General features: G+C 41.1%; 1 protein-coding gene across 1 annotated transcript in view; it reads right to left on the bottom strand.

Annotated features, from left to right (window-relative positions):
* Positions 1-6,024, bottom strand: part of LOC132887074 (nuclease EXOG, mitochondrial-like) — a 33,902-nt gene extending 27,878 nt beyond the window's left edge. Inside the window, exon 1 of the mRNA XM_060922427.1 lies at positions 5,798-6,024. Coding sequence (XP_060778410.1) covers positions 5,798-5,924 — 127 coding nt within the window. The 5' untranslated portion in view covers positions 5,925-6,024. The remainder of the gene's footprint in view (positions 1-5,797) is intronic.
* Positions 6,025-15,466: the final 9,442 nt, after the last annotated feature.

The raw sequence follows: 15,466 nt of genomic DNA, 5'->3' as shown, positions 1-15,466 counted from the left end.
TAAATATTAAGGAAATTGATGTCTAATTGTTGTCTTACATTATGTTCATGTATGTAGGTAGCCTACTAAGCTAATCTGTCAATCATGTCAACCATCAAATTCCATGTAATTTCCACATTAATGACCTTGTAATCTTGGTTAATTTCCATTTTAACAGTGTGACAATGGTGAATTTGCATTGCTTGTATGAGAGAACATATAATTTAACATTTTAATTGCATTTATATTATGTTTTATCCCTGAGATATTGAAAAATCTCCAATTGGCGGCCATTTTGGACACCATCTTGAATTTCTCAGAGAGCACAAGGTGGATTCCCGGGGACTTTTAGTATGTTATTCCTAAGGGTATTCTGAACATATTCTGAAAAATTCAGCTAGTTACTAATTTGCTCCGGGTTGGACTCAATTCTGAGCTAATGCTCTTGGGCTATTGGTGGTAATGAGCAGGGTGCTTGAGTTCGTCCTGACTACGCATCTTCTCATGATGTAACCACCTTTCCTGACCTCGGTGGTGATAAGCAGGGAGCTTGAGCTCTCCCTAACTCGCATCCGCCTGCACATACCAGAGTACGCCAGGTGCACGCTTTAACAAAGCTTCATAGAAAATCTTGAGCCAATCACGTGAAGTAGGGATGTCCCGATCAGGTTTTTTTGCCCTCCGATCCGATACCGATCATTTGATTTTGAGTATCTGCCGATACCGAGTCCCGATCCGATACTTCTTATAATCCATAAAAAATAAAGACGAGGAAAGAAACGGATCCAGGATGTTCCTCATTTTTTATTTAACACCTTATTTTAACATCCAACAACTCTGTTAGCAAACAGAGCACTTACGCGAGGCAGTTTGAACAATAAATAACAAATTAAAAAAAATAACCTTAAAATACCTGGCAGGAATGTAAACAAATAAAAAAAATAAAGTGCCACAGTGCCGGTAATTTGCTTTTAAGAACGCATCTCACAGTGGTGTACAGTAATTTCAATTAAGGAAATGAACGTTTTTCTTGATGAAAACAAGCATTTCTACCCTTTCAGGTTTGAGCCCGTTTCTTTTGTCATCCAACGAAAAAAAAAAAAGATCTCATGCTTTGCTTTCCGCTTCGAACTGCTTCCGTGTTCAACTTTGCCGGCAACAGGCAGCCAATAACCAATAGCGTCTCCGCTACAAAGTGACGTCATGCCGCACGCGTTTATGTTGCTGTGTTGAGACAAGAGGTCTGGTCTCACTCTGTGCCAACGCATAGCTATTGATGTGTTAAAAATGAGAATATATTATATAGATATATATCCGATCCCTGATCGGGAGGCAATGCCCGATTCCGATCGAGTCTGAAACCATGTGATCGGGCCCGATTTCCGATCACGTGATCGGATCGGGACATCCCTAACGTGAAGACACAAGCAGTGAGCGAATGCTTTCAGAGTATAATAGATAACAGCCACTAAAACACAACTCAGAGTGCACGTACTCTCGGCATCAGAAGTGGTGTCTTCTTCTATTCTTCTCTTTCCTTTCCTATTTTATATATCTTATGATCTACTATAATAAATAACTGAAAAGATGACTCCTAAGCGTTCTGAAGTTTTTATTAGAAATTTCCATTACATTATCGATCTTTGTGTAACATTGTTGAAGTAGATTAAGTACTTTAAAAAATAAAAAGTGCTGTGATTTATAATATTCTTTTTCTGATTCATAACAGAATGGAATCCGAATGCAATAAATACAATTGGACAAGAATTAAATTCCTCGCATATAAAAAAAATGACGTTGAAATATTCAGATTTTTTTTTTTGCAGTTTGTTGTAAATCTCTCATCTCATCTCATTATCTCTAGCCGCTTTATCCTTCTACAGGGTCGCAGGCAAGCTGGAGCCTATCCCAGCTGACTACGGGCGAAAGGCGGGGTACACCCTGGACAAGTCGCCAGGTCATCACAGGGCTGACACATAGACACAGACAACCATTCACACTCACATTCACACCTACGGTCAATTTAGAGTCACCAGTTAACCTAACCTGCATGTCTTTGGACTGTGGGGGAAACCGGAGCACCCGGAGGAAACCCACGCGGACACGGGGAGAACATGCAAACTCCACACAGAAAGGCCCTCGCCGGCCACGGGGCTCGAACCCAGGACCTTCTTGCTGTGAGGCGACAGCGCTAACCACTACACCACCGTGCCGTCCTTTGTTGTAAATATCTACTACATATTACAATATCAGTAGACATTTTATATTTTGGTTCAAGGAATGACATGCGATCTCTGACCTGGATTTTCATGCGGTTACAATATCAATTCCCTGTTGACATTTCTTGGTAAATTACAAAACTAGAAATTAATACAAACAGCAGCGAATGATTAACAAAGTGTGAGCTACGAAAATACTTAGAAAGTGGATAGAAAGTGGAACAAAAAGATTTTCTGACGCAGGTTAAACAATATCAGTTCATTTGTTTACAAACATTAAAATTACTTCCTCAAGCACCGACATAGATATATTTATATAAAAGATATTTTGTACTAAATATAAGTCGATGTAAAACAAAATTTAAATAAAAACTGTTTTGTTAACTTAATACCATATACTGATTTTTTTTTAAATAAATAATCATCTGGGTGTTGATAATTGTGGAACGGTGTCAATACTTGTGGAACGGTGTCACATGATCTGATACGCCAAATAATCGGGAATCAACTCAGGTTTTTTTTTCTAGTCAAAGTCTGAGTAATTATTCATGCACAATTTACGGACCAAAAGTCTTTCCTACTTCTGCAATGGCCAAAAGATCACTAAAGCATATACGCAGAGCCATGGCCTCACTTTCATTTATAAACGCCCTGAGACCTCAAGAATGGCACAGGAATAGTTTTAAGCGTTAACAATAAATCTAATATAGTAATTTTTATGATTAAAGTGATTTATATAGGCAGCGGTCTGAGTGAATGACCTTGAAGTCCATAACGTCACGGCAGGAAGTCTATCGGTCTCATCGCCATTTCCGCTACACTAAAACACAGAGCTGACTGCAACTCCGATCCTCCATTTTGAGCTAATTTATCGCCATGCCACGTAGATGTGTTCCTGGACGGTACAGCAACACGACAGAAGGTGGATTTACATTGCATTCATGGTCCAAAAATGTTCAAACTGCAAGATTTGGACGCGTTTTGCGAGAAGTTCTCAGGCACATTGGGCGCCTATGAAGTGGTCTCTCCTCTGCTCTGCACATTTTACTGAAGACTCGTACGAAACCTCTGATCTATTGAGGAGTGTTGGCTATAAACCCGTATTGAACGAGGGTGCAGTACTAACAATTAAATGAAAAGAAAACGAAAAGGAAAGTGAGTTTAGTTGCACCAGTTCTCCCAGAGTGAGCTGAGGGTTGTTGCTAAAACCCAGGATGGAACAGGACATATCGCTTGGGCAGTGACCTCCCCGCGGTTGTTGCTAAAACCGGTGACGTCCCGTTCCGTCCTGGGTTTTAGTAATTGCCTGAGCCAAGCAGTAATGGCGGAGTACTCAGCAGCCATCTTATTTCGAAACTGGATATCGCTGCCATCTTGCCCTTACATGGAAGAAGCGAATGAACGGAGAACTGAACAAACAACTGAAAGTCAGATTGTTTCAAAACAATCAGCCACAAGATCGGCCTTCAAGAAGCGAGAACACAGACGGGTAAGCTCCGACTCTCATTTGGATATAAAACAATAAGCTGTTTAGCTGCATTTAGATTAATACATGTAACTTGTATTGTGTGTTTAAGTTACCGGTATAAGATTATTTAATTTGCTTCAGAATGTGATTGTCTCAGTTCATCTGATTATTTAATTAGCCTTTTACGGTTTATCAGTGAAAATGCATGCATGTACATGTATGTTGCATAAGTTATAACACCGATCCTGTTTTAATGAAAGTCAACCCACAATCAATGAAGTCAAATCAGTCTTAGTTGAGCGAGTCGGTAACGGTGTTTCTTACTTTCACCATAAATTTTTATTTATATGACTTTGGTCTATAGCTGTAAAAGGCCTCGGCCTTAAAACCGGTTACTGCTGTGACATCACGCACTCAGGGCTGGCTGGCTCAGCGGGGCAGGTCAAATGACAACTTAGCGGTCGATTTTAACTCTCAAAAATATATTGTTTTTATTCCTATTTATGCAGTGTACAAGAGTCAAGGATGGAGATACTATCCACTCAGAAATTTATTTAAAAATAAAGGCTCGGCGTATCTCCTTTAAACATGATCAGTTAATTTGTTTACAAATATTAGAATTACTTCCTCATTTAGGGCAGCACGGTGGTGTAGTGGTTAGCGCTGTCGCCTCACAGTAAGAAGGTCCAGGTTCGAACCCTGTGGCCGGCGAGGGCCTTTCTGTGCGGAGTTTACATGTTCTCCCCGTGTCCGCGTGGGTTTCCTCCGGGTGCTCCGGTTTCCCCCACAGTCCAAAGACATGCAGGTTAGGTTAACTGGTGACTCCAAATTGACCGTAGGTGTGAATGGTTGTCTGTGTCTATGTGTCAGCCCTGTGATGACCTGGCGACTTGTCCAGGGTGTACCCCGCCTTTCGCCCGTAGTCAGCTGGGATAGGCTCCAGCTTGCCTGCGACCCTGTAGAAGGATAAAGCGGCTAGAGATAATGAGATGAGACTTCCTCATTTACATAAGCATCGATATATTTATCTCATTATCTGTAGCCGCTTTATCCTGTTCTACAGGGTCGCAGGCAAGCTGGAGCCTATCCCAGCCGACTACGGGCGAAAGGCGGGGTACACCCTGGACAAGTCGCCAGATCATCACAGGGCTGACACATAGACACAGACAACCATTCACACTCACACCTACGGTCAATTTAGAGTCACCAGTTAACCTAACCTGCATGTCTTTGGACTGTGGGGGAAACCGGAGCACTCGGAGGAAACCCACGCGGACACGGGGAGAACATGCAAACTCCACACAGAAAGGCCCTCGCCGGCCACGGGGCTCGAACCCAGGACCTTCTTGCTGTGAGGCGACAGCGATAACCACTACACCACCGTGCCGCCTTGATATATTTAAATAAAAGATATTTTGTACTAAACATAAGTCTATATAAAACAAAATTTAAATAAAAACGGTTTTGTTAACTTAATACCATATATAGATTTTTTTTTAATACATAATCATCTGGGTGTCGATAATTGTGGAACGGTGTCACGTGATCTGACGCACTAAGTAATCGGGAATCAACTCGGGTTTTTTTTTTTTTTTTAGCTCCTAGTGGAAGTTTGAGTAATTATTCATGCATAATTTACGTACTGAAAGTCTTTTCTACTTTTGCAATGGCCAAAAGATCGTTTCGGTGTCGATAATTGTAGCCACTATGAAGTGGTGTCTTCTCTGCCCTATGTAGTGCACTATAGGTAGCTGATTGGAATGCAACCACTCTTTAGTACTGAAAAAAAAATAAAATAAAATAAGAACCAAGCTAGCCAGTGGCACATTTTAGTAAAACTTCCTAATATGTTGCTTTGTGTTTGTCCTGGTTTCTGTTTAATATTACTGCTAACTGTGACTAGCTGAAATTGCTAGCTAGCATAAAGAACTAAACCATGGCTACTAGCAAGAACAGTCGGTACAACAACAGCTAAAAGTATACATACCGAAGCCAAAATGGCTAATATTCAGATATTAAATATCCAAACTGACTTCTAGACCGTGTTGTTATAGATAACAAATGGAAAAAAAACAGTAGCTGAAAGAATAACGGGCTCTAAGCTAGTGTGTGTGAGCTGCTAGCTTGCTACCTTTCTCCTGTGTGGATTCTTCAGGTTGAAGATAGAGTTTAACTGCTGCTACACAAGCGCCAGTGCTAACAGTCACTCCACACACAAAACCACCAAAAAAACGCACAAATTTAAGACCAGAGACCATCTTTCCCCAAAAAATTTGAAGTGAAACTTAGCTTCAGCCTCTTGCCCAGTGTTTGAATGAACAACCGTGAGAGACTCAGTGAGGAGCTGGAGTCCCTCACATCTCCATCTTGTGGCCACACAGACTTTCAGCCACACACACTAGACTAGTGCATCTCAAAATACAGGAATATCATGAAAAAGGTTGTTTTTCTCCCTGTAATTTAATTCAAAAAGGTAAACTTTCGTATAGCCCTATTCTAGATTCATTACATGTAAAGTGAAATATTCCAAGGTCCTTTTTTTTTGTTTTAATTTTGATGATGGCGTATAGACCCTTTTCAGTCACGTGACCTTCGTAAACGCGACCGCCATTTTGGACATGTAGTGGACTTCGGCTCGAATCGGTTTGAAGGCGACAAACATAAAAGAAAAAGGAGCGAGATGCAGAAAACTATATTTACTAGTTTACTGTAATTATGATCTGGCAGCTACTTACACCGGATCCAGTGTAAATAGCTGTCGGAGCCAACGTCCGAGGTTCCGGAGCGCGCTCCGACTTGCTCCCCCTCAAATTAATAACCTTTGATGCAAAACATGGGTCAAAAGTGACCCGGCTGAGTTTTTATCTTCTATATCTTTGCAATAAATTAATTCCATCATTCAGTATTCGAGGTATTCCTCAATTAACTTGTTTTTTATCATCATACATCCTTATTTTATTTTTTCCTTTCTTACTTTTTAAATAAAAACCCTTTTTGTATCACTACCCTTCTAATGCACAACATGGGTCAGAAACGACCTGCATTCATTTTCCAGATTATTTCATGTATGGCTGAGTGTTTCTATGATATACTTTTGAAATACATTCATTTTGTCATTTACTTTTCCAAATATGCAGTAAATATCTTGTTTTTGTTTAGCACAAATCATCATTTTTATTTTTCCTTTCTTAAGTTATGAACAAGCACAGCTTTTGTAATTCTACATCAAGTTTACACACATGGGTCAGAACCGACCCGCATGCGTTTACTCCAGCGTTTGGTGGGAACTGTGAATTGTGCTTGTGTCAGACATTTCACAGCTCAGCACAGCACAGCGCCCTTTGCCCATCTAATACATGCAAGTAATGTTTTTCAATTGTTCTAACATTACCTTAGAAAAAAATGGATTATGTTTAGGTTACCTTGAGAGTGAGTAGATTACTTGTCAGAAGTAACAATTAATTACTATTAGCTACCGAGCTGTTGACATATTCTACTTTAGTTAGCTAATTTTATTGTAGTTGGCTTAGCTAACGACATCGTTAATAAATAAATAACTGGCCGCATTCACTGCTAAAGTAATTACTTGAAACAAATTATTCTTATTATAGTATTAAGACATTTAATTTTAAATCACGCTTGGATGACCCATGTGTAGTAATATAAAAAGTATTTTTGTTCATAAAGTAGGAAAGAAAAAATTAAATTAGCGTGCTAGCGTGCGCGCTCCGGAACCTCGGACGTTGGCTCCGGCAGCTATTTACACTGGATCCGGTGTAAATAGCTGCCAGATCATAATTACAGTAAACTAGAATGGAATGTTAACAGCAATGTAATGCCTTTTCTGGCTAATTTTATTCGTCTTACCTCCAACAAAGTGGTCACTACACAAGTGTTGGTATGCCGCTATCCATCTTCTCCGTCGGTCAGCATCTACCGGGATCCGATAAAATGATAACCCTTGCCTTGTTTGTTGATGGTTACTACATCCAGGTGCACAACAATATAGTGGCATGATGGAAGTCTTGCTGAAAATAAACACTTTCTTTGCTGCCATTCCTCAATGTTGGCTGTGGTAAACTACTGGTAGTACATGTCCAAAATGGCGGCCGCGTTTGTCGTGACGTCACGTGAAAAGGGTCCATAGCTCATGAAAATCCATCCATCTCATCTTATCTCATCATCTCTAGCCGCTTTATCCTGTTCTACAGGGTCGCAGGCAAGCTGGAGCCTATCCCAGCTGACTACAGGTGAAAGGCGGGGTACACCCTGGACAAGTCGCCAGGTCATCACAGGGCTGACACATAGACACAGACAACCATTCACACTCACATTCACACCTACGGTCAATTTAGAGTCACCAGTTAACCTAACCTGCATGTCTTTGGACTGTGGGGGAAACCGGAGCACCCGGAGGAAACCCACGCGGACATGGGGAGAACATGCAAACTCCACACAGAAAGGCCCTCGCCGGCCACGGGGCTCGAACCCGGACCTTCTTGCTGTGAGGCGACAGCGCTAACCACTACACCACCGTGCCGCCCAAAATCCATCCAGTATGTCAAAATATGAGATTATTTCATTTCAAGTTTGAGTTAAGGCAAGGCAAGTTTATTTATATAGCGCATTTCATACACAGTGGCAGTTCAATGTGCTTTACAGAGGTAAAAGCAAAACAGTAAACAATAGAAAATAAAATTACATAAAATAAATGGGGAAGAAGAGAGAAAAAAATAAGAAGAATTAAACAATAGTAGAAATAAAATAAAATGAAGTAAAAGTTCAGTAAAAAAACAGCACAATAAAATAGAATAAAAGTTAAGTAAAGTTTAAAACATGCAGAGACTGTAAAAGTTAAGTAAAGTTTAAAACATGTAAAGATGATATTTATCAGTTAGCAGAAAGCATCTGAGAACAGCTTGGTCTTTAGTCTAGATTTGAAGCTGCCAACAGCAGGAGCATTTTTAACGTCCTCTGGGAGTCGGTTCCATAGTTGTACTGCATAGTAGCTAAAAGCTGCTTCACCACACTTTGTTTTAACAACAGGTTTTACCAGTAAATTTTTCTGTTGCGATCTGGTAGATCTGATTGGGTTAGGCCGCTGCAACATATCAGAGAGGTAATTGGGCCCTGTACCATTTAGAGATTTGTACACCAGCAGCAATGCTTTAAAGTCAATTCTGTAGCTTACTGGAAGCCAGTGAAGGGACCTTAGAATTAGAGTAATGTGTTCTGTTCTTTTTGTTCGTGTGAGAACACTAGCCGCTGCATTTTGAACCAGCTGAAGTCGTTTGATAGTCTTTTTTGGCAGGCCTATGAAAAGGTCATTGCAGTAATCAACCCTACTAGAGATGAAGGCATGTATCAGTTTTTCCAGATCATTTTTTGACGCAAGTTCTCTTAGTTTGGAAATGTTTTTTAGGTGACAAAATGCAGATTTAGTGATTGCTTTCATGTGACTGTCAAAGTTTAGCTCGCTGTCAATGAAAACACCAAGATTTTTAACCATATCTTTTGTTTTAATCCCCTTTGTGTCAAGAATAGTGGTAATCCTGAGTCTTTCATCTTTTTTCCCAAATAAAATTACTTCTGTTTTATCTGAGTTCAGCTGAAGAAAATTTTGTGACATCCAGTTGTTGATTTGGTCGATACACTGGTAGAGACATTCAAGGGGGGCATAATCATTAGGTGATAGAGCAAAATAAATTTGGGTGTCATCTGCATAGCAGTGATAAAAAATTGAGTTGTTCTTGATAATTTGTCCAAGTGGGAGCATATAAAGGTTAAACAGTATAAATACTGTGTATCTGGGTCTGTCTGAGAAACTGGGTACTGTGGGGGTCTCATCTCATCTCATTATCTCTAGCTGCTTTATCCTGTTCTACACAGATCATTTTTTAAGGATTTTCCACTAGGAGACCAACTGGTCTGGGCAATACAATCACAGGCCCCAGAGTCCATGCGGCTGCACCGCTGCGGCATATTCTGTGATGCAAAATGGTTCACCAATCACTATACAGACAAATACACTACAGTAACTACACAGCTATCAAGAGCAATTACCAAGCACAAATGTTATGTCAAAGACACTCAAAGTTACACAGTAATGACATCGGATTCCGACATCAGCCATCTCAGTAACCAAATTTTAGTTTTGTTTTTCTTAACCAACATGATCTTGTGTGTATATCTTATAACATACACTACCGTTCAAAAGTTTGGGGTCACTTTGAAATGTCCTTATTTTTGAAAGAAAAGCACTGTTCTTTTCAATGAAGATCACTTTAAACTAATCAGAAATATACTCTATACATTGCTAATGTGGTAAATGACTATTCTAGCTGCAAATGTCTGGTTTTTGGTGCAATATCTCCATAGGTGTATAGAGGCCCATTTCCAGCAACTCTCACTCCAGTGTTCTAATGGTACAATGTGTTTGCTCATTGCCTCAGAAGGCTAATGGATGATTAGAAAACCCTTGTACAATCATGTTAGCACAGCTGAAAACAGTTGAGCTCTTTAGAGAAGCTATAAAACGGACCTTCCTTTGAGCAGATTGAGTTTCTGGAGCATCACATTTGTGGGGTCGATTAAATGCTCAAAATGGCCAGAAAAATGTCTTGACTAGATTTTCCATTCGTTTTACAACTTATGGTGGTAAATAAAAGTGTGACTTTTCATGGAAAACACAAAATTGTCTGGGTGACCCCAAACTTTTGAACAGTAGTGTAGATCTTCGTTTTCCTTGTTAAATGTATACTTGCATGGTACTTGGTTAATTAATTGCAACTGATTGAACCAAATGATAAGACATAACTTGGTTTAAAATTTGGTCTCCCAGTGAAGCTGGTTTGGCATTGACTAGGAGACCAAATCTGGCCACTGGGAGATCATTTGGTCTCCCAGTAACTATGTTAAAAAATGCTCTGGTTCTACAGGGTCGCAGGCAAGCTGGAGCCTATCCCAGCTGACTATGGGCAAAAGGCGGGGTACACCCTGGACAAGTCGCCAGGTCATCACAGGGCTGACACATAGACACAGACAACCATTCACACTCACATTCACACCTACGGTCAATTTAGAGTCACCAGTTAACCTAACCTGCATGTCTTTGGACTGTGGGGGAAACCGGAGCACCCGGAGGAAACCCACGCGGACACGGGGAGAACATGCAAACTCCGCACAGAAAGGCCCTTGCCAGCCACAGGGCTCAAACCCAGAACCTTCTTGCTGTGAGGCAACAGCGCTAACCACTACACCACCATGCCGCCCTGATGAAAGAAATAATACAGATAAAACTAAATCTTTGACGTGAATACTTTATTCAGAATTTGGCAAAAATTCTGCAAATTTGTGGAAAAATAGCGGCTTGATCTGGGATATGATAAACGGTCGACTGCATCGCATTCCCTTAAAAAGGTTGTAGTCCACTGAAAAGTCTACAGTTATCACTAATTGTATTTTAAGTTGTAACTTTATACACCTAAGGGTTGGTGCGCTCACAGAATAATCATAACCGTAATAAATCATGCAAAATATTTGATCACTGTCATAACTCCATTTTCCACATACCCAAAACCAATATGATCGTGTGTTTTGATCTAAACGGAAAGCCTCAGGGTCAAGGTCACTACCTCACCGAAAGTAGTAAACTTAATCACTATGCCATATAAAAATTTTGTTATAAATCTGCGATTTTGTTTTTAAAAACGAAAGCTGAAAGTTAGGTATAAAATATGTTTCTTACAGAATATGTTATGATGGTAGCTGGTCTTGTATGAATTTCTGAGCTATAAAATGAGTTGTGGTCTATTTTTTACCGTAGCGTGTTATTTGTGTGCGGGGAAGGACACACATTAACAATTTGCATGTGTAGAATGGAATTTTCCACTCCAACAGTTAGAAGTTGATCGTGCTTCCATTTGCGGTCTTTCTGTTACGCGGGTGATCTGTTCGGACGTTATCGCTGAAAAGGTGAGTTTTGACAGTTTTATTGTTTTAGTCTCGCAGTATAAGGCAATAGAATGTTTCTTTTTCATCTTACTTTCATATTTCGCAGTGTTTGCGTATTTTTGGCCAACATTTTGCAACCATGGTCAATTTAGATCAAACTTTTGATAGAATCTACGGCCAGTCATTTTGCCCCGCCCCTGCCTCACACTTCGTCCTGTGCGGTAGTGATGTCCCATTGCTCGTGCGCTGCAGCAGAGACCCACGTGACCTTCAGCCGGTACAGTCGCTGTTCTTTTACCACCGCCGTTATTCTCAGCTTTCCGGTGTGTTCTTGATTTTTCCATTGTGTCCTATTTCGCCATATCAAATACCCAAAACGTATCATATTATTCATATTTAAGTGAATAATCAGTTCAGTCATCATAACTTGGCATTTTTAACCCAAGCAATCAAAAAGAGAAAATGTATTCAATATTTTCACTCATCTGTGAAAGAGGGGCTTTAACTCTTCATGATGTAGTTATTTTATATGTAAATCAATTTTACAAAAGCATTTGAATTCTAATAAAAAAAAATTTCCACAGTGGAGGCCAGATAAAGCAAGATGCTATCTTTATTCTTATTAAACATGACAAAAGAAACATTGAGTGTTAGCTAAATGCAAAAAAATAGTAAAATTAGAAAATTTATATTTTGACCATAATGTCCCAAATGAGAGACCAATTTCTGAGACGGACCCATCTCTCAGTCTAGTTCAGTACACACAACCACAATCATTTGGAATACTGCTGAATTGACAGTTGTCCAGAAGACGATCATCGACTCCCTCCACAAGGAGGATAAGCCACATTGCTGAAAAGGTTGGCTGGAAAAGGTGCACAAGCAACAGGGATGACTGCAGGCTTGAGAGGATTGTCAAGAAAAGTTGATTCAAGAACTTGGCAGAGCTTCACAAAGGAGTGGACTGAGGCTGGTATCAGTGCATCAAGAGCCACCATGCACAGACGTCGTCAGGAAAGAGGCTACAACTGTCGCATTCCTAAGATCAAGCCACTCCTGTACCAGAGACAACGTCATAAGCGTCTTACCTGGGCTAAGGAGAGAAAGAACTGGACTGTCACTCAGTGGTCCAAAGTCATCTTTTCAGCTGAAAGTAAATTTTGCATTTCATTTGGAAATCAAGGTCTAGAGTCTGGAGGAAGAATGGAGAGGCACAGAATCCAAGGTGTTTGAAGTCCAGTGTGAAGTTTCTGCAGTCTGTGATGATTTGGGGTGCCATGTCATCTGTTGGTGTTGGTCCATTGTGTTTTATCAAGTCCACTGAGCAACAGTCTAATGCTTTCTCCCCTTAACTTTACGTGTAATGAATATAGAATATGGGCGGCATGGTGGTATAGTGATTAGCACTGTCACCTCACAGCAAGAAGGTCCTGGATTTGAGCCCAGTGGCTGGCGAGGGCCTTTCTGTGTGGAGTTTGCATGTTCTCCCCATGTCTGCAAACGGGTGCTCTGGTTTCCCCCACAATCCAAAGACATGCAGGTTAGGCTAATTGGTGGCTCTAAATTGACCATAGGTGTGAATGCTTGCCTGTGACCCTGTCGAACAGGATAAGTGGCTACAGATAGCCAAAGAGATTCAGGCCAAGTTTACATTAGACCGTATCTGTCTCGTTTTCTTCGCGGATGCACTGTCCGTTTACATTAACATGCCTGGAAACGGGAATCCGCCAGGGTCCACGTATTCGATCCAGATCGTGTCTGGTCCGGTGCTGTGTAAACACTGAGAATACGCGGATACGCTGTGCTGAGCTCTAGCTGGCGTCGTCATTGGACAACGTCACTGTGACATCCACCTTCCTGATTTGCTGGCGTTGGTCATGTGACACGACTGCTGAAAAACGGCGCGGACTTCCGCCTTGTATCACCTTTCATTAAAGAGTATAAAAGTATGAAAATACTGCAAATACTGATGCAAATACTGCCCATTGTGTAGTTATGATTGTCTTTAGGTTTGCCATCCTTCCACTTGCAAGTGGTAAGTGACGCGCATACCTGATATGCACTGGGATCACACACACAGCGGCTCAGTCCCAAATCACTGCTCGTGCGCTTCACTCGCGCGCTCTGTGAGCTGCGCAGGGCCGGAATGCGCACCCTCCAGAGGGCACTCGCTGTTCAGGGCGGAGTGATTTGGAGCGCAGGATGCCTGTGGAGCCGAGCGTATCTGTGTATTGGCATTGCTGTGTGCACGCGAATCGTGTATTGGCGTTGCTGTGTGCACGCAAATCGTTTTTAAAATGTTAATCTGATGATCCACTGATACGGTCTAATGTAAACCCCACCTCAGGGATTTGCAGATAGTGGCAACCAGCAGGGCTTCTACAGTGCTCTCAAAGCAGCGTATGGACCAAGACATGGGTCATACTTCCCTGTTTGAACCGCTGATGGTTCAATGCTTATTACTGAAAAAACTGCCTTTCTCGCTCGCTGGGCAGAGCATTATAAACAGCTCTTAAACAGACATACAGACGTGGACAACAGCATTCTGGAGGACATCCCAGAGCTCCCAACAATGACAGTGATGGACGATCTGCTAACAGTTAGTGAAGTACAAACGGCAGTGAACTCTCTCAAGAACAACAAAGCCGCAGGACCTGATGGAGTGCCTGGAGAAATCTTGAGAGCTGGGGGTGAGCCAGTTGTTCACTGCCTCCACTCATTTATCACTGCTGCCTGGAATTCTGGATGTGTCCCTCAACAATGGAAAGACTCTGATCTTGTGAGCATCTACAAGAAGAAGGGAGATAGAGCAGACTGTAGTAATAGCAGAGGCATCTCTCTTCTATCTTGTGCTGGGAAAGTACTCACAAGGATGCTGCTGCTGAGACTAATCAAAACTGTAGCTGAAGATGTACTACCAGAAAGCCAGTGCGGGTTTAGAAAAGGCCGATGCACCACGGACATGATATTTGTAGCGAGGCAGATCCAGGAAAAATGCAGGGAACATCATCAAGACCTCTATATGGTCTTCATTGACCTTACTAAGGCCTTTGACACAGTGAATAGGCCTCTGCTGTGGGAAGTGCTTAAGCGCTTTGGCTGCCCCAGCAAGTTCTTAGCTGTACTGAAGTCACTGCACGACGGAGCCATGGTAAGGGTCTTGGGCGGAGGAGAAAAGTCTGATGCATTTCCTGTATGCACCGGTGTCAGGCAAGGTTGTGTGATTGCACCTGTAATCTTCAACTTGTTCCTTGCTGCAGTGATGCTGGCAGCAAAGAACGACAAACCCAGAGGACTGCGTCCCATTAACCTTCAAGTTCAAGTTCAAGTCAACTTTATTGTCAATAATGCCATTATGTGCAGGACATACAGAGAATTGAAATTGCGTTTCCCTCTTATCCGCAGTGCAAACAGTAATAAACATGAAATATAAAATATAGGTACAAGATATAAATTTAAAAAAAAAAACTGGGGGGAGGGGGGTATTTACACACACAAGCTAAAACTATCTAAGAAAAGACAGTGGCAATCCAGAAAGTGCAAATGTGGCAGTGTGAACAGAATTAACGGTATAAATTTAAATGTGACAAATGATAATATAAACAGAATGAACAATGTAAACGGGAACAGCAATCTGACAGTATAGTAATTATCAGTATAAATATAAATAAATATGGCAGTATGAGCAGAATTGTCAGTGCAAGTATAAATATGGCAGATATGACAGTATAAAGTGTAGCAGTGAAGTCTATCAAAGATAAAAGATATATAAAGTGTAAACAGTGTTGTAAACAGTTTTTATATAGTGCAATTAACTTTTTAAAAAAAAGAAAAAAGGCAGACTTGA

This window comes from Neoarius graeffei, chromosome 5 (genome assembly GCF_027579695.1).
Source record: "Neoarius graeffei isolate fNeoGra1 chromosome 5, fNeoGra1.pri, whole genome shotgun sequence".
Classification (NCBI taxonomy): Eukaryota; Metazoa; Chordata; class Actinopteri; order Siluriformes; family Ariidae; genus Neoarius; species Neoarius graeffei.
Note: the sequence above shows the minus strand (reverse complement) of the source record. Positions and strands in the feature narration are given on the sequence as shown.